Source organism: Ascaphus truei, chromosome 3 (genome assembly GCF_040206685.1).
Source record: "Ascaphus truei isolate aAscTru1 chromosome 3, aAscTru1.hap1, whole genome shotgun sequence".
Lineage (NCBI taxonomy): Eukaryota > Metazoa > Chordata > Amphibia > Anura > Ascaphidae > Ascaphus > Ascaphus truei.
This window is the reverse complement of record NC_134485.1, coordinates 208,432,915-208,459,691: the sequence shown is the minus strand read 5'-3', so window position 1 is coordinate 208,459,691 and position 26,777 is coordinate 208,432,915. Positions and strand designations below refer to the sequence as shown.

The following is a 26,777-nucleotide window of genomic DNA, read 5'->3' as shown; positions in this document are numbered from 1 at the left end:
ATTTTCAAAAACAGAAGAAATAGCAATATAAGAATATATCACGCTAAAACTACAGTTAAGAGAGTCACACATAATGAAACCACTGGAAAATATTCCTTAGGGCTGTAGAGGTTAAAGTCTGTACTAATGCTATTAAGAAAGCCAATTAAAGAAAAGCTATTATTCAAAGGCGGCCACCGAGATCCTGAGAGAGTAAAGGTAGATAGCCAGCAGGTGGCGCAAATAGTGATATTAGCCCAACACATACCAAGAAGAACCAGGTGTCAGCTCCTTTTCTCATGGCTTTGCTAAGATAAGGAGGAGCTTCTTGGCCATTCCTTGCATGAAGTGTCCTTTTTTTCTCCACCCCACATACATACACACATACACACACAGTCACACTCAGTCACAGTCACACACACCTCTCTATGCGGTAGGAAGAAGAAGAAGGGCAGAAGCTGCAGGGTTATAGCATCCACCCTGAGCTGCTGTCACAGACTGTGTGTGAGCTGGGAGATGTGCAGCTGAATCCTCACAGCTCTCGGGGGGTTTCTGTTGTGTGTTGCATTTGCTGCTTTGTTTCATTCATTGACGAGGTTTCGGAGAAGGGGATCACCGTGAGCCGCTTGCCTCCCGCTGCCCGGGACCATTGGAGGAGCTCCGGGCAGCATCTCATGATGTGCCAGGACAGTGACGGATCTGGCACCGGGAGCAGCAGGCAGGACTGTATACCGGGAGCTGAGGACGGGGAGGTGCAAACCCTCTCTGGCAGGATGAACCCGGCCACTGCCACGCTGGGTGTTAAATCCCCCGTGGGGGAGAGCCCCACGAGCACACCCACGGTGCCCAATAAGCCCCAAAACCTGAGGAGAGCCAGGGTGGCAGCAGCTGGCATCTTAAGTGTGGGCAACGTGCTGAACTACCTGGACAGGTACACAGTGGCAGGTAAGCGGACAATAGATGTGACCACATGGACAACAAGTCCTGGTTTTGCAGATCTTGTATGTGGATGATAGACAATTGCAGTCTCCCCTGGTGGGGAAAAGCCTGGTGCGATGGGCAGGGCTGATCTGGGGGTGGACAGGGGAAATTGGACCTGTGGGTACCCTCTTTTGGTGGAATCTGCAGCATGAAGGGTCCTACTGTATTAGTACTGAAAATGCATTACAAGCGAGCAGTGCGCTGAACCATTTAAAACCCACAGATATGCGAGTCCACTAGCACCTTAAAGGCAGCCCTGATGATGCTGATTTGTAATCATGGGCTTGCCGAGTCTGACCCTTAGCACGCAGGAGATGACCTGCTAATGCTATATGTGATCTATGTATCTACCATAGCAATATAATGTATGTGAATGTGCCAGTATTTTTCTGTAGGTGCTGTTGCTAATGTCTTCTTGTACTCTCACTGAACTGCTCTGTGGAATATGCTCCAGCTGTTACCTTTAAATAAAGGAGAGTATTAATGTTTAATGATTTCAGGTCAATTTGCCAAACCATTATTTGGGGTCATTAACTAAGCACTAAGCATATATAGGCTGCCATTGTGTTATAAAATTGACTAACACGAAGTGAAGGACTCCTTCATTTTTAAGGGGGTATTTGTGCAAACATTTGTATAGGGACCAAACCTAAATTGTATGTTTGGTAGAGAGCAGCAGGAAGTGCATGCATAGATAGGGTTGGGGGCATTTTGGACTGGCCCACCACTGAAATTATCAGGTCATTACAAAGACCGATGTTGTGTCCACTTTGAAAGGTGATCTGTGATTTTGTAAGAATATACGTCTGTTGGCACAATACCTATCACTCAGTAACCATCCAGGAGCTGACAGTTGTAGCGACTTCCACTTCGATGTCTAATTTGTAGTGTAATAAGGCACACAGGAATTGGGTTGTGATACGGTATTGTCATAAGACCCTTCAAGGTCATACACTGCTTCTTTTTCAACCAAAATCTTAATTGACCACAGTGTCTGGTACTGATGTCATTAAAAACCCCTAAAGGTTTTCATATACAGTAGCTGTTGTGGGGTGTGTGCCTGTGGTCCCAAAGGAGATTTCCTGGAAGATGGAGAATGGCCAGTTGATGTTGGTAGTCTATATATTGGTGCAATTTTGCATCAGCACCTATTGTATATTTCCCAGTCTGAATGCAATACTGCAGCACTGCAGGATTAGAGTTCCAAGCATTATTACCCTCAGTATGTTACAATAGATAAAACGCTGCTAATGTGTTGTCCATTCCAGTCACACCTTGCTTGCTGGCCATCCAAAAGTAGATGTTCTGACCACTTACAGTAATCTTGGAGTTAAGGAGGAGACTGGTCCTTCTCCACAGCACCCCCCCTATTTAGCAGAATTCTGGGATGATCATATTACAATTTTCGTGGTTGAGAACACAATACATTTGCAGCCCAGTTTTGTAATAAATGGCTTTGTTAGTACTTGATATTCCAGTGCAGATACCTCTATTATAACAGGTCAACATGCAAATTCTATGATGCTGTCCCTCTGATACTGAACAATCGCTGGCGCTTTATATTCTAAAGGCGATCTATCTATCTATTCTGTAGAAAAAGACAAAAAGCTTGACAGTGAAAGGGACAGCAGATGAGGATGACAGGTGTTTTTATGAAGTGACAGGTTATAGGAAGGAAAAGAACGTGATCTAGAAGGATCCTATGAAATAAAAGCTGATGGGAGTGGGATACAGAAACTACACATTTGTTGTCAATCTGTCTAGGCTGAGTTATGTCTCTTCCCAGGCTAGATACAGCAACTGGGTCAGTAAATGTGTGGTCTGTAGCTGGGTGCTATATTTTTTATTATGATTAATTTCTGATGATGTGTGGAAGCAGAATGTGTGTGTATTTAATAATGCTACGCTGAGAAATCCTAATGGAGATCTACAAATGGTTTTGAAGAATGCCTAAGTTAGAAACAAATTGTAGTAGGGTGACAAACATTTCAAAGACGATGCTGGTATCTTGAACTATCAGAGAAATCTAAACAAACATATAGTAAGATCCAAAGCCAAAAATCTGAGGGTCTATGTAAATAATTATCATTTTAAACAAAGTGAAAGAGTGCATTGCGTAAATTTAAAAAAAAAAAAAAAATCATATGTTGGTATTGTCACGGGAGACCAGGACTATCACACCAGGAATCAATTTGCCAGACAGGACAACAAAGTTGATAAAATTGAATTTATTGGAAAAAAGGTGCGTGGTTACCCTATAGAACTAGGCACAGGGACATCTCTAAAGAGATTTCCCCTGTTCTTCAAAGCAGTGTCCTCTGGAAGCGTGGAGTTGACACTGCCACTGGAACATAGACATTGAGCTAACAGCTAACAAGGGGTCTCCTTCACTACCTTTTATAGCCCATACCGCAACATGGATATTTTAAGGGAAAGTTAGGGCCAGGTGTCTTAAATAAGATCCCGCCCCTGATTGGTGGGTAGAAATGCAACATGCAGAAAGTTGCATGAAAACTGTTACAGGGAAAGGTCCTAGACAACTTTGCAACATACCCAGCTGAACACCAAATCAACCCCTGGTCCCTGAAATGCTGGAACCAGGCTTACAATACACATATATATATATATATATATACAACCATAGTCCAGATGTATTATAGACAGGTAGGGGTAATGGCGGGCTTGACCTTTATTAAAACAGTCACATTTAACCCTACCATCACAGGTATGTCTTATTCATGTAATTACATTTGGTGCAGATTTGCTTATTCTTCTTTGGTGTGTGTTATGTTCAAAGATATATACTTGCATTTGCCAAGAAAAAGTTGGATAATTTTTGAAGTTTAATATTACATATCGTTACATAGATGCGTCATAGATAACATCCAAACCCTGCCTCTCTTCCACCTCCTAGAATCTTTTTTTTTCTTTGCGAAAAACAAGTTGATGCACACAACGACACAACACTTACAAATTGGTTGTATACATTGGCGCACAGAGAAGCACTAGCCTGCTATTCTTCTGTACGTCGGATTTCTGACAAAATAACCTACTGCGGTGCTTTTTAGCCCACTGGACTTGACTGTAGAATGTGTTAGACATCAAGCCTTACACTTCTCTCTTTGGTCTTCTGCTGCAGGTGAGGGGGTCTACAAGATAACTTTAGGAACATCCCAATGAGCTTTATCTGAATGTTATCCAACTCTTTGGAATTGTAGCCACATGTGAAATTTGGAGCACTCGTGAAAGATCAAATCTAAACCGAGATCAGACATCACGTCTCAGGGGTATATACAGTAGGAATGAATGAGAAAGTCAATACACAAAGTCAGGCAATATTCTTAAGACTTCTTATTCTTATCCCAATACACCTAATCTTGACATTTTGGCCCATGTTACAGAACAGTGATAAGACACTGCAGCACCACAATGGCCAAAAGGTGTCCTATGGAATAGCACCACTTAGTTTATAGGGATATTTGTCTCATATTTTGAAACGTGGGGTCACGTTTTCCTTGCATCACAGGTAAAATCACTTCTGGGTGTAAGCGTGGCCACAATGATGCCAGTACGACTAGACTGACAACAAGAAGTGAAAGTAAAGGAGGCAATAATGAGATCCTCCTAGAAAGTAGAAAATGCTGCAGGTGGCAGCAGCACATGCTGAAGGGCAGCAGGTGGACAGAACGTTGACATATAGAGATTACGACTGCACTCAGGTCCACAGATTTCAGGATCTCTTTAATGGTTTGCATTGGTCACTTGAAATCCCACTTTCCTGCAGTCCTCAAAAGCTTGCTATCTTCCTAATAATCCTAAGGGAGTTATTCTATGTCAAACCAAAGACGTCAAATGTCAATTTCCGACGCAAATGGCCTAAAATTATATTTACAGGGAATAAAGACCATATTGGTATGATTGCAGATATGTCAACCCATGAACCATTTGGGGGTTCTGGCCAATTTTTATTTATTTTTTGTTCCTTTTTTATTGATCGTTTTGCAGGGTTTGGGGAGGATACACAAAAGAAAGGGGAGTGGGGTACATTGATGCATGTAATCGGTTGATATCATAAGGGGGGAAGGTAGGGAAAGAGGGAAGGGTACAGCATTTGTACATATACAATATATTAAACATCAGTTTTAACATAGTTTAGTTAAGGAGTGTGCAAAAATGGGGGGCACGAGATTTTTACGGAGGGTGCGGGCGGTTGCATTGGCCACACGCTCTTCCACATGGCATTTAAAGTAAATGCCGGGGGTCGTGTGATGCCCCTGCAAGTTCACTTACTGGGATTCAGAGGCTTGGTGTTGACGCGGCGTCGAATGGTGCCACGAAGTCATGTGACATGACATCACGACCCCACTGAGTCATTTAACCCCCATTGCCATAGTGACACGGCGTCAAATGACGCTGCGGGTCTCGTAACGTCACAGCGTAATTTGACGCCGACAAAAGAGGTAAGGGCACGAGCATGGAGGACTGCAGGCAGGGGAGGCGCAGCTCAAATTGTTTGCACACCCCTGGTATAGATCACAAAATTCGGAAAATTTTAATCTAAATACGGAGATATACAGCAGCGGCAGCTCTTATTCGAGCAAAAGCCGCTGGCTGTATGCGGCTGGGAAGCGGGTAGCCGCGGCGCGTGGCGGCGCACTGTGACGTCACAGTCACACGCGCGCCCGGCTTCCCCGTCTTCCCCGGCTTCCGCAGGCTTCCCCGACACCCCTGGAGATGAAATTAAGGTAAGCGGGGTTGCGGGGAAGCAGAGGGGCAGAGCAGAAGCCGGGCTCGGGGTCCGGAAGGAGAGTAAATTGCGCGCGAGGTGGAGGGGGTGTGCATGTGGGAAACGCGGCGGCGCGCGGTTATTACTGGCGGCAGCTGGGGTAGATCCCGGCATGCCGCCGGCATTTAGTGCGATAAAGTATGTCGCTACTGTACTGTAGCAGCATGTCGGAACCAAGGGGCCCAAGTCAACGAGAACTGTGAGGTGGAACCATTTAGACAGGCAGAGTTTTTCCATGTACTGTATACTATATGCCAAATTTTATTATTTATTTGATGTAGAGAGAAATGGGCAGGGTTTTCCCAATTCTTAGCAATAGTGCATCTAGTAGTGGCATTTAAAGTTTGGGAAATTATTTTGGCTTAATTTTTATTTTGGTTGTCTATTGGTTTCCCTAACAACATTGTTAGGGAAACCTATAACCAACCAAAATAAAAATAAAGCCAAAATCATTTCCCAAATAGTGGATCATGGGGAATATGGACCTGCAAGGTCCTAAATATATTAAGGCAAGCACTTCCTTCCATAGTGGTTGCATTTTAGGGCATGACCAGAATATGTGCAGTATAATCCCCATATCACCGCAATTACGCCAGCACAATGGGGAGAACTCTGGGAGAAAATAATGTAACCTGGTAGGAGTCATGTACCATCTATATATTAATTTGTAAATGTTCTCTTTGATCACGACACATTATGAGTTTTTGCAGGCGGACACCCATATGTCTTTCCATATATCCAAGTCTAAATTGGTGTTCAGATCTTTCTCCCAGGAGGTCATATATTTGTTGGGTGCTTGGTTACTTTTGATGGGAGCCAGACTATGGTATAACATGGAAATAATCCCCTCTGTAAGGGATTGGTGTAAACACCAATTCTCGAACGGAGTAGGATCATGGAATCGATTTTGATTTTGTAGGTTGACCGAATATTGTGCCTGATATGGAGGAATTTGAAAAATTCAGAGGAGGGAATATCAGGGCTAGATTGTAATGAGGTTATATCTCATGGATATTTTAATGGTAGAGTTCTGATTTTTACCATTGCAGTCCTTTACTTTGCCATTGAGATCTCGTATGCTACAAATCAGTCAGACTCCAAATTAGCAAGAGTTAACATGTCTGTTAAAACCCTAACTAAAGCAGTTTGTATTACATATTCTCTGATAGTTGTCACTGGCCTAAACCCGAAGGCGCACTAAGCATATTATAAAGCCGAAATGAAGCATAATAGACAATGTTTTACCTACATGAGATCTTGCAGCAAATACATTATTTGCATAAACAAAATAATGTATGTATTACCAATGGTTCTGTGCTTTGTGTGACTGTGATGTAGTGGGCTGCAATGAATGTCATTTGAAATATTAGTGTTGTCAGAAACTGAACTCCAAGTGAGTTGAAAAAGGGGTGGGTAAATTAACTTGTTTTTGAAGCCTCATGAAAATATTTATAGAGGCTGCATACATTAAATAAAGACATTACTAGGTAATAAAAGCAGAAAACAAGAACAAAGTTATCCATAATTAATTGAGAGACTAAAAAGGCGTAACGTTGCACCACACCCGAGTCACTCACAATTCAATTTTAATTTGTGTAGGATAAAAAGATCTGTGAGCACAAAGCACACACTATTATTGTAAAACACTGTCTAATACACTCACAGATAAAATGACACACAAGCACTCTCCCTCTTGCTGTATCTCACACCCTTGTTCATTGTGTTTAATATACACACGCACATATACATATACATATATATATATATATATATATATATATATATATATATATATATATATATATATATATATATATATATATATATATATATATATATATATACACACACATACATACACACAATATGTCATTGACTCCATCTTCGATATGCAATGGAACCCCACATACATGTGAGCTACATGCGACGTGCAGTCACTTTATACATGTATTAAACATAAAGGACTGGTAACAATAGAACATTTCCTGAGCAGGGATACTAATCTTCAAGAAATGCAGTGTAAATTTCTACTGGCCTGTATTCATTTCATTCTGGCAATAACTATTTTCTGTTTGAGGACGACTTCTATCTCCAAACCTGTGGCACGGTCATGGATAGTGCGAAAACCTCTAACAGCGCTCAAAGGAGATATATATAGTGACAAGTATATAGTGACTTAGACCGTGAAAAAATAATAAAACAATATTGTGCAAATAAATAGCCAAAAGTGCAAATTGTGAGAACAAATGTAAATATATGCTGCTGAAAACCCTTAGAAGGATGGTCCACAGGAATCCCTCTCGCTGGAACTTGTGGAAAGGAAAGGGGAGCACAACTCGTTCAATGATGAATATGTGGAATAAAAAAATGATACAATAGTGCAACACAGTCTCTATAGAAAACACTTCAGACTCAGTCGATCTCTATAGATTCAGAACTCACATTCTTTGTTAAGTATACGAGCATGTAACCCAAGCTGATGTGGGTAATAAGAAATTTGTGCAGGTTCTCTTTATCTCTCAGGGTTTCTGGGGGTAGTTTGATTCTCTTAGATTGCCAAGGTATCAGCCATACATATGGGAGAATGGAAAGCCAGACATAGTGTGTACCGTACAAAAATTAAACACTTTCATTACTAAAAAAAAATCAAAGGGTGTATGCTTACATCAATAAAACATGTACCAGGCACATAGGCTGTGTTGCACTATTGTATAATTTTTTTATTCCACATATTCATCATTGAACGAGTTGCGCTCCCCTTTCCACAAGCACGGTCATGGATACTAGGTCCACCCCCAGCTACGCTAACCTCTTTATGGGGTTCTGGGAGGAGAAACATCTTTGGACCAATGCACGGCAAGGTGCAGGCCGGGTATACTTTGGTCGCTACATAGATGACCTACTCATAATCTGGGATGGGGATAGGGACGTCCTCCAGCAGATCCTGGTTGGGTTTAATGACAACGATATGGTACTGTATTTCACTCATCAGATCAGTATAGACCAAATTGTCTTTCTGGACTTATTGCTCACAATTGATGAGAATCACCTTATTCAAACAAAGGCTCACTTTAAAGAAGGGACTGTTAATTGATATATTCATGCGTCAAGTAGCCATCACCCAAAATGGCTACAAAATATACCACTCAGTCAGTTCAACAGACTAAGACGAAATTGTTCGTCTGATGTCGTCTTCGACGAGCAGTCAAACAGCTTGTGAGCAATTTCATCCAGAAGGGCTATAATCTAGATTCAGTCCTAAAGGCCTACCACCAGGTTAGATCAATAGAGTAGCATTGCTTGAGAAATCTAAAAAGAAACACAACGTGTCTAATAATAATAGCAATAATAGCAATAATAAAATAGCACAAAATAAAAATCTAGGAAGCAATGTTAAGTTCATCACTAGATATAGCATCTAATCGAACAAAGTTGTTCAAATATTAAACAAACATTGGAATGTGCATTCCTGCAATCCACATTTGAAGGATCAGTTGACTAAATCTGTGCAAGTGGTCTTCCGCAAAGGTAGGAACATAAAAAACACACTGGCACCGAGCAGATTGAGACAACTAGATAACCCAGGGCTAAAACATCATATGCCCAAGGGTACCTTTCGGTGTGGTAGAACAAGATGTCTCATGTGTAGGCCATTGTGTTGGGTGATTCTTTTATCTCCCATACCAATGGTTCCTCACATCAAATCAACAGTAACCTCAACTGTCTGACTACATACAGTATGTAGTTTACTCTTTATCATGCCCCTGCCATTTACAGTATATAGGTCGTACTAAGAGACCGCTTAATGTTAGGTTTTTGGAACATCGCAGAGCAATTATAGGAGGAGCGCTCACACACAGTGTTCCTAGACACTTTGCCCAGTCCCACTCTAAAGATCCTTCTGGACTCCGAGTGACTGGTCTGGAATGTATCAATACCTAAAAATTAGGAGGTGACAGGTTTAAAGCACTGTGTGCGTGAATCCTTTTGGATTTATACACTCGGCATTCTGGCCCCACTCGGATTTAATGAATGTATAGACACTAGTATATTAGTTTAGTGCATATACATTCATTAACTTTGCTTATTATCCATTTGCTTTTCTCACTTTGGCCCTCATATGTTTATTTCCTCCAGTCCAAGTTCTATCAGCATATTCAATTAATTGTAAATGTAAATTCTTTATTGATACCTCAGCATCTGGTTATTTAATTTAGTAGACAAATTCAAACAATTGGATTCCTAGGTGTTCATTTTTGGGTTATTCCAGTTTCGTATTCATTTATTGCATTGTAAGTTTGTACTATATAAGTAATTGTAATTACTATATTATTCATCACATTGTATTTCATTTTTCCTGATGCACCCTGAGGGATTTAGGACAAAGGCATGTATGTTAATATCTATATACATAATTTCACATTCCAGTAAATGACAATGGTAAATTTATGGTTCTCTGCCCTTTAATATCGCTCAATGTGTATCTATGTAACTTATTTTGTAGTATTAGTGCCTTATATGTTCTTTTTATACGTAACTGTCTAGTCCGTAGAGGATTTGCCTCTTGTATGGTATTATAAGGTGTGATTAACATACCACCACTTGCTTCAATTACCCAGTTGTTGCTAAGCAACACTTGCTATTTAAAGGAGCCTCCGCTACTGGCTAGTCACCCTCTGATGAAGCCACGTATTGTGACGAAAGGCGTCAGGACGTTGCGTTGTGTGTACTGACGTCCCTACACGGAAGTTCCACGCATACCCATGAAGAAGCCCCTGCAGCCTGTACTGAATACATTCAGACGATTTCAGGAGAAACTCACTGCGGTGTGAAGCAGGATGCCCCTCCAGCCCAGTTAAGGCAGGGTGTGGTGTGGAGGTGTCCATCGGGTTTACGCCCAGGCTCCCTGCGGTTGAGTGCCAGAGTATCGTGAGTCTATAAGGACATTTGCCACGTGCATATTTTATTCTATACTGCATCTTACCTGGTTGGGGATTACTGTTCTATTGGCAATGAGGACTTCTGTTAACTTCTGATAGTGACTGATGTCACTGTGATTGAGATATTATCTCATAAACGCTCTTTTATTCAGCCCTCTTGTGAGTGCATGTTCAAGAGAGCCTTTTTTCAATTTGCATTATTAAAATGTTTTCATACTGTATTATGCTATGGAGCTTGCGCTTCTTTTTATATATATATATATATATATATATATATATATATATATATATATCTCAAGAAAGGGAGAGAAAGTACATCATATAAAAAATAACTAGCTCACAATTGTCAAGTGCATGTGTCATGAGTAATGTATAAGAAATACTTCACCAAAATCCAAGGATAAGGGAAGGAGAAACAGCACTGGAGGTACGTGAAAAAAATAGATTTAATACATAGTCAAAAGCAACACACACACACACAAACAAACACACACACACACACACACACGTGTTTATATATATATATATATATATATATATGTGTGTGTGTGTGTGTATTGCTTTTGACTATGTATTAAATCTATTTTTTTTCACTTACCTCCAGTGCTGTTTCTCCTTCCCTGTGTATATACACACACACACACACACACACACACACACACACACACACACACACACATACATAAACACACGTGTGTGTGTGTGTGTGTGTGTATTGCTTTTGACTATGTATTAAATCTATTAATACTAATACTAAATATACATATATTAAAGTGTGTATGTGTGTATATATATATGTATATATATATATATATGTATATATGTGTATATATATATATATATACATACATACACACACACACACACACACACACACTTTAATATATGTATATTTAGTATTAATTTGAGTTGGCAAATGGATCCTCCTCCACCTTATATAAAAACATAAACTAATCCACAAAAAATCTTGTAGTTTGAGAACCCCTGATGTAATCACAACAACCTTTTCTTTGTAGTTTAATAAGACACTGAATTCTAAAACATATACATCAACCCCGCATTGTCAATTTGTAGGGAAGTGGCAGTTCCACTGCCTTTGATATGAAGAACACCTGCAGCCCAGAACTTGTCTAAAATCATATATACAGTAACAAAGTAAAAAAAAAATATATATATATATATATATAACATATTGTAGAGGAAAGGATTTATGTCATACTGTTAATTCAGAATTTAGCACTGGATTTACTTGCAGGCTGGATAAATATCCAGCTAAGCTGTGTAATCAATACTACTCCTACACCATGGCCCTGCTGTGCCGCTTTTGAAGACTAACAAAATGCTTCGGGGATTTAAAGATGAGTACAATGTTGTTTTACATTTGTCTGGAATAAAATAGGATGATGAAGTAAAACCTGCGTATTGAAGCATCGGCTATTGTTCGGGGTAATAGGAGTTTGGATTAGAGTCATATTTAATAACCAGTGTTAATTGTTCATGAGGCAGATTAAGTTGTTTGAGGCCAGCTATTGACAAGGCATCCAAATTTACATTTATGTACTTAAATTGTTCATCAAAAACTTTAATTATTTGTGTGCTTTAATGTCATGCATCAAATAAAAATATTATTGTAGTATTATAGTGTAGAAGCTGTGAAGGTTTGAATATATATTAACTGGCTAGTACAATTTCTGTAAGCAATGGTCGAAGTTTATTTAATATTCTGACTCGGGTACATTTCGGAAATAAATAATATGGAACTAACCCCTTCAGTGCCTCTCTGGGAGTGGAAGTATAATATTTTTGTTGCTCTATTGTTTATGGAGAAAGCTGATAGCTCTGCAGTTAATGATACCACTTGGTAGACCAACATCTGAATTTTCCATTGTTTTCCAACATAGAAGAGAGGCACAATGAAGAATGAATGATCTATCCCAGGGGTGGCCAACTCCAGTCCTCAAGGGCCACCAACAGGTCAGGGTTTCAGGATATCTCTGCTATGCCTGAACCACTGATTGAGCCACCTGTGCTGAAGCAGGGATATCCTTAAATCCTGACCTTGGTGGCCTTTCAGCCAGAGTTAGCCACAGCTGATCTATCCTATTAGCTTCTTTCTTGCAGGCCTCTCTGGCACTGAAATGTTTAAGTGAACTAGCCATAGGATTCACATTGTGCCACCTCAATTGTTTGAGCGAGCAAGTATTTCATCATGTGCAGGGACCATCCTTCTATGGATGCTGATAGTCAGTTTGTATAATTAACCCTTTGTTGCCATGGGGGAGCAGCAATGGCTCTGGACCATTCATCAGCAGATGTTCATGAAGGGACTCCTTCAGAAAGGCTGCCTAGAGAGAGAGAGAGAAAAATATAGGAAAGTACTGGCTGTTCATTGATATGACCTGTAACAAGAATGAAAGCTTCCTTACGGGAGGGACTTGAACAAGAATCCCCTCTAAGGCCGCGCCTATAGTGCCGTCGATGGCGACACGACGGGAGACGTCGCCGTCGCCACAGGCGAAAGTTATATTTCGCTGGGTGGCGGAGTCACGGGTTTACGGCCATTTGATTGGTTCAAGGGCCGTCACATGAGGCAACAGCCCTTGAAAAATCAAATTTTGCCGGCTACCAGTTTTCGCGACATTGCATTGTTGCCGTCGCGCTTACTATAAGCGCACGCAGCGGCGGCAATGTATTTGTTTTAGGGCGATGTCGCCAGCACTATAAGCGTGGCCTAAGGAAGCAGTATATCCACAAAACGTAACAGGGATGATGCAACAGGACTGTTATCTCTGGCGATGTTCAAATCAGTCCTGATGTAAGTAATGGCAATGAAACGTGTGGCTTGTTCTTTGCTTGTCACTTTTTCTCTGGCAGGTAAGGCGTTAATATTACTTCAACCCAACCTCGGTGTATTGCAGTGTTTTCGTGCTGCAGGGTTGGAGCATCGGTATCTATTTAATTGTAGCGCAACCACTTGATTTATGCTACTATAAAAAACAAAATAGGCCTTTACTTGCCATCCCTTGCCGAGGGAGATGCATAGCTATGGCTCATTGCAATGTGAAATGGGAGCGTGTTTAGACTGCAATCAACAGACAGGAAAAAGCCATCACGCTCCAGTCTCTATGCACAACTTACACGTGTCATTATTATTCTTTTTTAACGATAAACAGCAAAACGCACTGGAAGCTTTGACTTTCAGAAACCTTAAACCGCTTCTGTCTATTTCCACAGAAAGAAGCTGCTGATGTATTTATTTATCTTTGCTCCAAAAACATTTATTTTATATATTTTTTCCTCCGGGTCTCATTGCCAATGTCATAATTGCCCAGCTAGGGAATTACATGCCCCCCTCCCCTCCCTTCCGTGAACATGGATTCAAAATATGTCATTTCATTTGCCAGGTGATAAGTGTGCAGCGTATCTACTGTTTGTACATTACAATGTCACTGCTTTAGTGACATTAGCATATTATGTACTAATCTGCTGTTATGCATCATTTGGGCTATTGCACAAATGTTTTGAATAGCACTGATTCAATGAACAAAGTGTGTTTTTATTAATAGATACTATGGGAAATAAAGGAATTCTGGTGCGTGCCTTAAACTCTTTACGCCGGACTTCTATTTACTGAATGTGTCCATTTGGAACTGGAATGCCAAGAGAGCCCATAAAAATATTTGACTTGTATGCATTTGTATTCCAATAATAGTCTGCTGTCCATATGCATGCAAGCTCAACAGAGGGCCAGACAGACAGATCGGGAGGATCTATTGAGGGGGTTAGGACAACATTTAAGCTGTTAATATTACTTACGCCTGTTACAGCATCATAGAGGCACTCATTCCTTGTGTTACCCTCAGGTGGATAAGGGATAAAAAAAAAAGGCTAATAATACATGCCTTAAATGTCAAACTGAACCTTTGAGAAAAGTAGTAATGGAGTGTACATTACAATAGTGCTAACTCCATCACAAGAATGGAATGCCATTTCTTTTGTAAGTGTGTGGAATATGTTAAGAATGTTTTTAATCACCTGTGACTGAGTTGTGTTGTCTGCATGTACTTTTGTACTTGCACTTTTTTACAGAGATGTCAACCTTCTAGGACCGAAAGTCGAGGGGGTCCCCGGACGAAAAATAACATTCTAATGGAAAAGTCCAGATTTTTATCAGTGATACTCCGCTGGAGTCCATGAGATTTCTGATGCTGAGAGTCGGCAAGGCTCGCAGGGAATCAGTCAGCGCTGACGTGTGTCCTTTGCCAGAATTAAATTAACCCTTTGAGTGCCGCAGGGGTAGAGGAACCAGAGTGCCACGGCCTCTCCATTTAATCGCTATCGTGGGATCGCTCCTCAGTGATCACAATCGCGCTGTCACTGAACACTGTAAGGCAAGAGTGGCCAACTCCACTCCTCAAGGGCCACCAACGGGTCAGGTTTTATGGATATCCCTACTTCAGCACAGTGTTCAGTCATTCTTGGTGGCCCTTGAGGATTAAAGTTGACCAGCACTGGTCTAGATCTATGGGGCTTACCCAATAAAGCATGATAGAGCCGATTCAGCACTACCGCTTGGAAAGTTTTAGTTAGTTGAATGGTACTCCCCGTGCGGTAATGCTGAATAGGAACTATCACACATTATTAAACAAGCCTCTGTGTTTAAAACCTCATTAGTAGGCAGACTTCTCTCAAAGATTCAATGTACTGTAGTAATTTATCCATGTCAGGGAAGCCCCTGAGCTCAGATAAAGGAAACACAGAGGCTTCCCCGACACTGGGAAGAACGTCACTGCAAATTGAATAGGGACCTCCATGTTGACGTGGGGAATTATTTGGCCCTGTTTTGGGTAGTGATTATGTGGAAAAATAAAATCACTTAGGGAGGGGTTACACAGCAGGTAAATATTGGGTTATGACAACCTTTGCTTGCAGGAATATCATGTTTCGCCTTTCTGCAATTATGTACTAGAAATGGCGTCAGCTTCTGTAGTAAACAGAACATCCAATGTAAAAAAGTTGATTAACAGGTATTATTACACTTGCCCAGCCAGAAAAGAAAGAGAAAAAAAAAACTTAAAAGGGCACATTAAAAAATAAATTTTGCATAAGTATTTTTAATAATTTTAAAAACTTGGAACATTTCCACAGTAAAGAACTGCTTTGAACTGTTTTGACCACTTTTATCTAATGCATTTTAATGATAAGACCAGTCCTCAAAGACACAGGTAAATCGTTAGCTTTGCCCTGCCTATTTGTTTGCAAAGTAATTACGGTGCCATCGTTAATGAAACCGATAAACATAAGTAGCTTACATGGTTGAATCTAGCTCACAAGATACAAAGAAGTAACGTTGATTGAATCATCCTAGGGAAGCCAATTACCCTGATCAGATGCGCTGCCATTATCCCTCATGCCAGAGTCTGCATTTTGTTTCGCATGCTACATTGAACTGCCCCTTTAATTTGCATCAAGATTCACACACTACAAGCTTGTTTAGAAACCCTCTCGTCTTCCTACATTAAAAGAGTTAAATTGGGTTCATTCTTTCCAAAGCAAACGCAGCTGTAGTTCCAGCAAACCTAATTGCTGTTTATACTCTAGCTGTGCTCTATTCCTCAGTTTTGTAAACTCAGTAATTTACGATCAAACTGCTTGCCACTGCAAATCTATTTTTTTTTTTTCCATTATATTCCTGTCCAATATAACTTTTGAGGAACTTCTGTTGAGAACCAGTGCTGCAGTCTCATAAGAATTAAGCACGAGAGAGGAAGGGAGGGGGTGGGGGGGCGGGCAGCAAAGGAGAAAGGATGCTCGACATGTTGCTTGTGCCTGTCAAGCACATTTGACTAATGTCAAGCTGGTCAGTGTGCATATGCAATTGGCTGAAGTGTGTGCCTCTGCAGGGGTGGCTTATTAACTGCACGCAAACAGTAGAGAATAAGTGTGGTTTCGGCAAACTCTGATACCCTCTTTCTAGCACACATGTGAAAATGAAGGCATAGTAAATAAGTGTCACGATTGTGCTCGCCACAAACCTGGGTCGGACCGCGTGGCTGAGGTGGGGTTGTAAAAGCACCGACCTTAGACCGCGCAGGCTGATCCGGATTGCGCAGTTCGTAGTCGTATGTAGCAGGGTCGGGACTGGAGAAGGCAGCATCGTCAGTGGACAAGCCAGGGTCAGGATCGGAGACATCAGGGTTAACGTTGTTCAAGCAGGAGTTCGGCAACAGGTAGTCAAGAGTACCCCGCTTCAGCTTAGGAGCGCGGGAGTGGACTCTGCGCATGCGGCGACCATGGCCCATGTTACTGGTCTCAGGAAAGGATAGGCAGACCAGAGTGGGCACACCGCCTGGCTGCACTGGTAAACCAGTGCTTCAGCACAAGAGTCCTGAGCGGCCTGGAGAATCCTCCGCTTCAGCGCAGGAACCAGGACACGGCCTCTGCAATAGAGAAGGAGCAGCAGGCCCCAGGAACCAGGGAGCTGAAGACAACACTGGGGAAACCTCCGCTTCAGCACAGGAGACAGGAACAGACCGCTGCGTGACACTAGCAGCCGGTCTCAGGAAACAAGGAGCTGAAGTCAACAAGGAGAGTACTCCGCTTCAGCACAGGAGACAGGAACAGACCGCTGCGTGACACTAGCAGCCGGTCTCAGGAAACAAGGAGCTGAAGTCAACAAGGAGAGTACTCCGCTACAGCACAGGAGACAGGAACTAGGACAAAACAGAGTAGTAACGAGATAACAAGCCAGGGGCTTGTGGCAGAACACACAGTGACATCCAGGAAGGACTATGCTCGGCAGGGAGCATTGTGGGAAGGCAGTACTTAAAGGTCAGTGACCCAATAGCAGAAGGGGCGTGTGACAACATTGCCTCAATGAGTGAATCCAGGCTGCAGTAAATATCAGGAGAAGTGTTCCAGGACTGCACAGGACTGTAAGGCAAGGTAAACAGTAAACTGAGGTGTGGATTCCTTACAATAAGCACAAGTTACTGAGTTTGTTACTTAGAGGTGCGTTTATTTATTTTTACCATTATGTAGCTGCTGACGCAAAAAGCAATATAAACTGTGCATTAATCGTAACTCACCAAGCAGATGTTAAATCAAGCATTCAAAAAAGGGCACAATTAATAAAAGTAAAGTACAATTTAAATAAGCTATTGGATAGAGGATAAATTAAAGCCAGTCCCTCTAAGACACAGGTATATAATAATAATATAATATAATGTCAGTGGCATGTTTCATAGGCTAAATGTAGCTGACATCTTGCCAAAATTGATCAAGTATTGGTCTTTTAAAATGTTGTAAATGTTTGCCATAGAAAGGTTGAACAAATGCTTCGACGGTTATTCTACAATCTTTGTCTAATATCTTTTGGCAATACGCCTGCTTGTCAGTCTTCAACGCGCCAGGTCAATTATTATAGTTTTTTTTCTTCTTTTCTTACAAAGTATTTATACAGAATTGCTATCATTAGTCGTACTGTTAAACATAAATACTTGATATGCTTTAATTAAGCAGGCCCACAGAAAATATTTTTTTTTGACAAGATACAAATAGGAAGTTCGTTTAAAGTAATTTCTTTTAAGGTAGCCGATTACACTAATTGGTTTTATTTTTTTTTACCTATTATACTGCACCGACACACTTTATTCGAGCAAATACCCAGTATGTACCTGGCAGATACCTGGAATGCGCCGCTCCTCACCTCTGACAAGCCCCGTTGCGTTTGCCTTCCCAGCCTGGGTTCATGCCTGGCTGACGGGCGGCTGATCTGTTAAATGATAATGATTAGGATTTAATAGGCTGCAATGCTTCGCGTGTCTACCAGATGGCATAAATTCATGAATTGTAATGCAGTATATATATATATATACTGTGCAGTATTGCAGCCAGCGGGAATAAAATGCTTCAATCCCTGCCTGGAAAATACCTCAATGCACTCGGGCAGAAAACAGTCACAAACCTCAATACACCCGGGTATACCCGAATTCGTGGGACTAGCCGAGCTCGAATAAAGTGTGTCGCCAGTGTATATGTATATCTTTACAGTATGTATATAGCCCCTTCCAGGTACGTAGCGCTGCACAGCAGTTATAGTAATACATGTGACCAGTGGCAGATTCTCCATTAGGCCCGATTGGCCTGGGCCTAGGGCTACACAATTGTGTGGCAGCAAAAATGTCCGCCCCCATGTACAGATGCTGCGCTCTTGGGCCTATCAGGCCTGATGGAAAGGCACATGCATGTGGCTGCCGCCTCCTTACTGCCGCCCTCTTCTTCCAAATCGCAGCGTCAAATGACGTCATGACGACGCATTACCATCGCAACGTGATGCTGTGCGCCGTCAATTCGGAAGGAGCAGGGTGGCAGCAAGGAAGTGACAGCCACTGGCAAGTGCCTAGGGGCGGCGGATTTCCAAACTTTCAAATCCACCGCTGCACGTGACATAATATTATAACACAATGGGAATACGCGCTTCAGACATGAAAGTAACAATGGGAAAATGAGTCCCTGCCCCGAAGAGCTTACAATCTAATTGGTAAGTAGGGAAAACTTAAAGGGACAGTAGGAGGATGTTCTGGTAAGTGCGTCTGCATTGTGTCATGGAAAATGCATACGAGATGTATAGCATCAGCCAGCAGAGTTACCCTTATGCTGCGTTAAAGAGGTTTGTTTTAAGATGAGTCTTACAGGTGGAGAGAGGTGCCAGTCTGATATTGAGGGGAAGGACATTCTAGAGAAGTGGGCATTGAGTGAGCAATTTTTTAGGCAGGAGAGGGATTTCAGCAGGATGAGATGCTGAGACAGTTTTAGGAGAAAGTAAAGGGATTCTAGCATCAGCATTTAGGATAGATTGTAAGGGACACATGTGAGAGACAGGAAGGCCGGACAACAGGTTACATTAGTTGAGACAGGAGAGAATGAGGACCTGCGTTAGGCCGAGCTCATACACACCGCTTGCTTGCGAGAGTGCGAGCTCCTACTGTGCCATGCAGCTGTAGCACAAGCTATCTGTGCTCAGTGTTTCAGGAGACGGGGGGGGGGGGCGTGGCTATGACGCCACATAGCTGGTTCGCCGTGATTGACGGAACCGCTCACAAGACACGGCAGCTGCTTGAAAAGACAAAATGTATTGTCTCCTCAATACGCTGCCGTGTCAAAGCACTACTTCGCCTGCAGGGGCCGATGCACTTAGCTAACACATATAGCAAGCAACAGAAGTATGTTTGACGCGCACTCACCAACTCCTGAACTATGAGCTCGGCTTTAGAGTTTTGGCAGCAGAGGGACGGGAATGTGGGAGTCTTCGTTTCAAGTGTCTTACACCCTATCAGTCTTAGTTCAGTTTCTTGCCAGTATACAATCACGGAGGATGACGGTTAAATAAAATAGGATATATTGCTTTGTTAACCAATTGAAAAATCCAGTTGGCTGAACCTTCCAAGGCACTTCATAATCTCGCTAAAGTCATTCCATCCTTCCTATGTTCGTTTTCTCAGCTGTAAATCAAGCCAAGTTTATACATTTGGGCTTTGCTAAAAAATGCAACAATCTGTTTCTATATGTAGTTCTGTCCCATTCGACCGATTGTATGTTCAAATCATTGAGACTGATTGGGTTCAATTAAAGGATACTAAAAGTGAGCCACTTGATATAGGAAAAGAGCCATTGTGTTTTGCAGCCTGTGTTTATACTAATTAATACCTTCCATACATTATCTTCATGCTTAGCCAAGCAACACACAGCATGTTACTCACTCGTTTTACACAGTACTTATACAAGATTTGGGTTGTGATAACTGAGATCACCAACCTGAAATGTGTTCCCAGATTATAATACCAGTTTTGTGACCATTTTGGGGTACAATTGTGATGCAGTAAAATGTTTAACACTGTGCCAATACCACATGATAACATTTGGCAGCTTTGTAAATAGCCTTTCGAGTCTCTTATAACAACCTGCTCAATATAGTGAGAGACTGGGTAATGCATTACGTTCTATTCAGGTGACTGAAAGTTGCTGCATCATTACCGTGTTGGCAACCATATTGATTTTTTACAGGGCAGGCTGGGAGTTTTTCTGGGCTCCGTGCAGATGGAGTTTGTCGGGGCTTTCCTACCTGCTCCGGAGCCGGCATCTCCTTATGCTGCAGGATGTCGCATGATGACGTCATGCAATGTGTCCACCTTTACTTAAGAAGGGAAAGTATCGACTGTCAAGTAGTTGTATTTTTAACCCCTATACTAGTATATGGTACTACCACACTATTGCCCTGATTCACTAATGGCTGCTAAGCTTTAGCACGCTTAACTGCCACTGAAATGAATGAGTTACTGCGTGCTGAAGCTTAGCACCCTTTAATGAATCTGTGCCTAGGACCACTGATTGTGGCATCAAATATGATCAAACGCATTACACTTGGAATTGCAGCTGTAATGCTCGAAACTTGGTTCCACTGTCCTTTATACATTATACAGTGATGGTCATTCTGCTATAAGCTGACAATTGTTGGGGGGGGGAGATAAAGAACAGAATCCCATGATTACCATGGTAACGTCTTCTGAAAAATACACTGACCCCTCTATCAGAAGATCAGTTATGGTGAAAGTGCTTTAAAAGAGATGTTTTTATTCTTTGTGTTTCATCGCTTCAGATCAGCAACAAGGATAGTTCAGCTGTCCAGCCAAACAACCAGCTACTTTTGAAGCAGTATTTAATGTTTAGAAGCAGTGGGGGCTCCTTGTGCCCTTTCCCTTTCATAATGCCATACTCTCTAATGATACTGAGACTCTCTACACTCCCCATGTGCCACAGCACATTCTCACAATAAAACTACCGTCTTCACTGCAGGAATTTTGCAATAATAATATGGTGCACAAGTCCCTGCCCCGAAGAGCTTACAATCTAATTTTTGTGCCTGAGACACAGGGAAGATAGTGACTTGCCCAAGGCCAGAAGGAGAACTGACACTGGGATTTTACACACTTCAATGGCAGTCACATTACTACTGAGTTACTTCTTCACACTCTGATTTGCTATTAAATTTGTAGTTAAATTACAGGACCAATAAATGCGAACATCTCAATTTGGTTTGCCAATATTTGCAAAGCTCGCAAATACTTACCAAAACTGACCACCTTTAGTGGAAAAAATAAAATGGCTTGGTAACTGCCAATGACTGGAATTGCAGATGTGATGCATCACGGCCTGGTGAGCCCAGGTCTGAATTAGATATTCACAGTTGCTGGATTATCAAAGGATTAAAGATTTGCATGGCGAATAAATCAACTATTTTAGTGCAGGTGGATCTAATCTAGTATAAACTGAATATATATATATATCTATATAATAAAAACAAGTGATTTTGGTGAGCGTAGACTTAATCTTTTTGCTGCTCGAGAGGCCTGCTAATATCTTATTAAGGCCCATATGCGCTGAAGGGTGCATAGGAGTTAGATTGTGCTAATGTGTAAACACACTTTAGTGTATATGGGCATTAGAGCGACACCCTGACACCAAATTTCACCACAAACGTAGACCATTCTTTTTCTAGAGTTGGTGGATTTTGGTGAGAATCTGCTAGTATTTACAAACAAAATTGAGATCTTATTGATCTTGAAATGTAACTAATTAGATGCTTAATCAATATATGAATTCTTGAGAGAGAAATAAATTGTTCCTATATCTCCGACACCCCTTTATATGTGTGAATCCTGTATTTGTGGCATTCCTCATAGTGTTTCTGCTGCATTTAGGTCCATGATTACAAATTGGTGCTATGCTATAAAACACCTTCTTGTGATGGAAGATACCTTAATTAAGGCTCATTCAAGTGACTGGGTCATTGGGTGACTTCTAGAGCCAGAATTTGTGTTATGGAATAAGCACTGCTTAATAAATATAAACATTGTCTTTAATTAAGCACTACAGTCATTTAACTTGAGGGCCTTATTTCCCCTCCCAGTCGTCATTCATCTGTTAACGTTTCCTCTTCCCTATGCACCACATGAGGTGGTATCTTTATGGTAGGGATGGATTGCACATCAATGAAGAGGGGTCTTCTGTGCTAGGGCGAAGAATGTTAGAAAGGTTGGGGGAGATTTTATACTAGGATGGATGGGGGAGGAACAAGGAACAGATAACAAACTGAATAGAATAGATTGGGATGGGGAAATAGCAAAGGTTCATGGAGATAGAATGGGGGGAAGTGGGAGTTTAGCAAGCAGGGAGAAACCCATATATAAATACAGATAATACTTGAAACCTCTAAAGAATAAATCCAATTGGTGTAGAAAGGCAGGAGCAGATAAGATAATAGTACAGTCTGGTAAAAAAAAATTAAATTCATGCTTGCTAATGCATGAAGCCTGACAGATAAAATGGGTGAGCTTGAATTAATAGCTATTAGGGAGCAGTATATCATAGGCATTACTGAAACATGGTGGGATGAAACTCATGACTGGGCAGTTCATTTATTGTTTGTTGGAAGGATCAAGCAAATAGGAGGTAGAGTATGTTTGTTATACCGGATCTAAAACCTATTATAAGGGAAGATATTTATGATGGCAATGATGAAAATGTAGAGACCTTGTGGATAGAAATTAGCAGTGGAGGTAAAAGTACAAAGAAAATGTTTGTGGGAATATGCTATTAACCACCAAATCTGTGGGGTATTGGAAGCAAAAATACTTTTGCAAATTGAGAAGGCATTAAAACTAGGTCATGTTTGCATAATGGTGAATTTAATTATCCAGATATACTGTAGTCTGGGGTAATCAGATTATAATTACAACAAGAGGAACCAACCAGGAGAGGGGCAAACCTGGATTTCGTCATTTCAAACAATGTCGAAGTAAAAACAAATATTCAAGTCCTGGAACATTTGGGTACCAGCGATCATAACATGGTCTCATTTGAAATAAATGATCAAAAAACAGATTACTTGGGTTCAACAAAGACTTTAAACTTTAGAAAAGGTAGATTTTAATAAACAGGAATAATCTACGAGGAATAAATGGGATGTTTTTGCAAGGAAAAATGTAGAAGATAAATGGGCAGTCTTTAAAACATTGTTAGAAAAGCAAACTCATCAGTGTAGACCCTTGGGTAATACATATAAAAGAAATAAGTCTAAAGAAATGTGGCTAAAGAAACAGGTAGGGGAGGAAATGGAAAAGAAGAGGAAGACAACCCTTAAAAAATCCTTAAGTACCTTAATAACAAAAAAAAAATAGAAAAGAAAATATTTGACCCTTTCAGTATGAGATGAGTAGGCAAATTATTGGAAATATTAAATATATTATTTTCCTTTCTGTGTACCAGGGAAGAATCAATTGCAATAGTAGGGCCTCAGGAGGAAGCCACCCCCCCCCGAACATAAAATACAACACCACACACGCAAAATACAACTCCCCCCATGCAAAATATAACCCCCACACACAAAATTCAACACCCCTCCGCCCCCCACACAAAATTCAACACACCCTGCCCCCCACACAAAATACAACCCCCACACACAAAATACAACATCCCCTCTGCCCCCCACACAAAATTCAACACCCCCTACCCCCACACAAAATACAACCCCCAGCACACAAAATACAACACCCCCTCTGCCCCCACACAAAATTCAACACCCCCTGCCCCCATACAAAATACAACCCCCAGCACACAAAATACAACACCCCCTCTGCCCCCACACAAAATTCAACACCCCCTGCCCCCATACAAAATTCAACACCCCCTGCCCCCACACAAAATACAACCCCCAGCACCACACACACACAATACAACACACGCACATTTCTTTGGAGTGGTCTAAATGCTTAGGTGCCCTGGCTCTCCCCTGCTGCTGCTGGGCCTCTCCCCCCGCGGTGCGTCACTCTCTGCGAGGCCTGGCCTCTTTCCAGCCGGTGCATGCCGGAATCTGGGCATGTCCCTGGAAGTCATCTGGGCATGTCCCTGGAAGTCATGTCCCTGGAAGTCATTCCAGCGCACACCGGCCGGAGAGAGAGGCCTGGCCTGACAGTAATGGACCCGCAGCAGCTTGGGACAGCCGTCGCTCGACAGCAACCAGAAGCCGGCGACACTGCAACTGATGTGGAAAGCAGGGTTGCAGACAGAGTTCCCGGGGCCCAGCCTCCTTCCATGTTGGCAGCCTTGCAAGCCCCCCCTTTCATACCTCATCGCGAACCCCCTCCTTTATCCCCCCCTGTCATACCTCTTTGCGAGCCCCTTCTCCCCATGTATTTATCTTCCCCCTCTGTCTCCCACTCTTCCCCCTCTTTTTCACTCTCCCCCTCTCACTCCTTCACCTCCTTCCACCCTCTCTCTGCTCTCACACTCTCCCCCTTCGACTATCATGTAATTGCACCCTCACACTCATTCCCCCTCCCCAGACACACTTCCCTCCAATACCTGTATAATCCCACCACACACAAATTACAATACAATACTCCCCCACATACAAAAAGCACTACCTGCCCCCACAAATACACACAAAATACAATAACCCCCCACACAAACAAAATACAACACACCCCACAAACGCAAAATACAACACCCAGCCCACACAAAATACAACCCCCCACACACACAAAATACAACACCTCCCCCTCACACACAAAATACAACACCCCCACCACCACACACACAATACAACACACACCCTTACCATTGGAGTGGTCTGAGGTCACTGGTGCCCGCCCTGGCTCTCCCCCGCTGCTGAAAGGTGTCTCCCACACTGGCCTCCTTTCTCTGTGAGGCTGGGCCTCTCCACCGCCGGTGCGCGCTGGAAGCTGTGCCCTCCCCCGGAAGTCATGCATCGCTTCTGGCACGCACCGGCTGGAGAGAGGCCAGTCCTGGCTGAGTGGGGCCCTGAGCAGCTGAGGAGAGCCGGGGCCCGGAGACAACCAGAGGCCCTTGTCCTGGCTCTCCCCCCTTGTCGGTGGCCCTGGAGGAATGAGACACAGCGTTCCTGTCATAAAAGGCCTTCCCTTCTTTAAATATGTTTATTTTTTTTTAAGGTAAACTACTAATTAAAGTAAATTGTTTGCCTTTAAAAGCAGTGTTGCTGTTCTTGTTTTCAGGAAATGTTAAACCTGTTAAACATTTGGACCTCGTTTTAGAAAGTTTTAACATAATTTAATTTAAAAGAAAAAAAAATAAGGGGAAAAGTTATAAAGTAAATCTCTTTTCCTTTAAAGCTGCAGTTCAAACTGCTGTTTTTTTTTTAAATATATATATTTTTTGCCCATTCAATATGTGCATCAATACAATCTGCACACTGACAAGTGATTAGCTAAACTGCAGATCGATCAGTTCTCCTGTAATCAATCGCTTGTTCCGGGTTATTTAATTCAGTTCTTGCACAGCATTGTGGGCAATGTAGTTCCTGGAATATTATTGACTGGGCAGTTACTAGACACAATTGGTGCACTGCTAGAGAGAGGCGGGGCTCAAGAGCCAGAGCCTATCAGAAGGGGAAGGGGGCTGTCACTTTGGAAATGCTTCCTACATTAGAAACATTAAAATGTCTTTAAAACATTTTATTTTTTTAATTTTAAATGCTACAAGTATTTTTTCATAGTACAGAACTGATTTATTAAAATCTCACGCGATCTCCCGGCATTTCATTTAAATGCCGTGGGAAAGAGTGCGGAACCTCTGCAACCGCCCGCGCCCCCCCAGAAAAATCTCCCGTCCCCCCAGTTTGCACACCGCTGATATAATAATAATAGTAGAAATCTTACATTTTACCATGACATTTACAAATGTGTAATTACATTTACACTTCACAAGAAAGCAGGGCACAGCAGACTTTACAAAAAATAAAAAATAGATTTTATTCTACATGACAATGAGTACACACAGTGTCACCTTTTGCTTCTTGTCCATTTTCATTTACAAATTACATTTACAAACAGTAATTATGATAATAATTATAATAATTGTTTGTTCTTGTATAGCGCTGCTATTTTTACGTTGCGCTTTACAGAGACATTGCAGACACTGCCCCTGCCCCGTAGAGCTTACAACCTGCTTTTGGTGCCTGAGGCACAGGGAGATAAAATGACTTGCTCAAGGTC

General features: G+C 41.8%; 1 protein-coding gene across 2 annotated transcripts in view; it reads left to right on the top strand.

The window, feature by feature from the left end:
* The first annotated feature begins 251 nt into the window (after positions 1–251).
* Positions 252–26,777, top strand: part of SPNS2 (SPNS lysolipid transporter 2, sphingosine-1-phosphate) — a 191,922-nt gene continuing 165,396 nt past the window's right edge. For both annotated transcript variants that reach the window (XM_075589984.1, XM_075589983.1), the window contains exon 1: positions 252–924. In XM_075589984.1, coding sequence (XP_075446099.1) covers positions 654–924 — 271 coding nt within the window. In that variant the 5' untranslated portion in view covers positions 252–653. The remainder of the gene's footprint in view (positions 925–26,777) is intronic.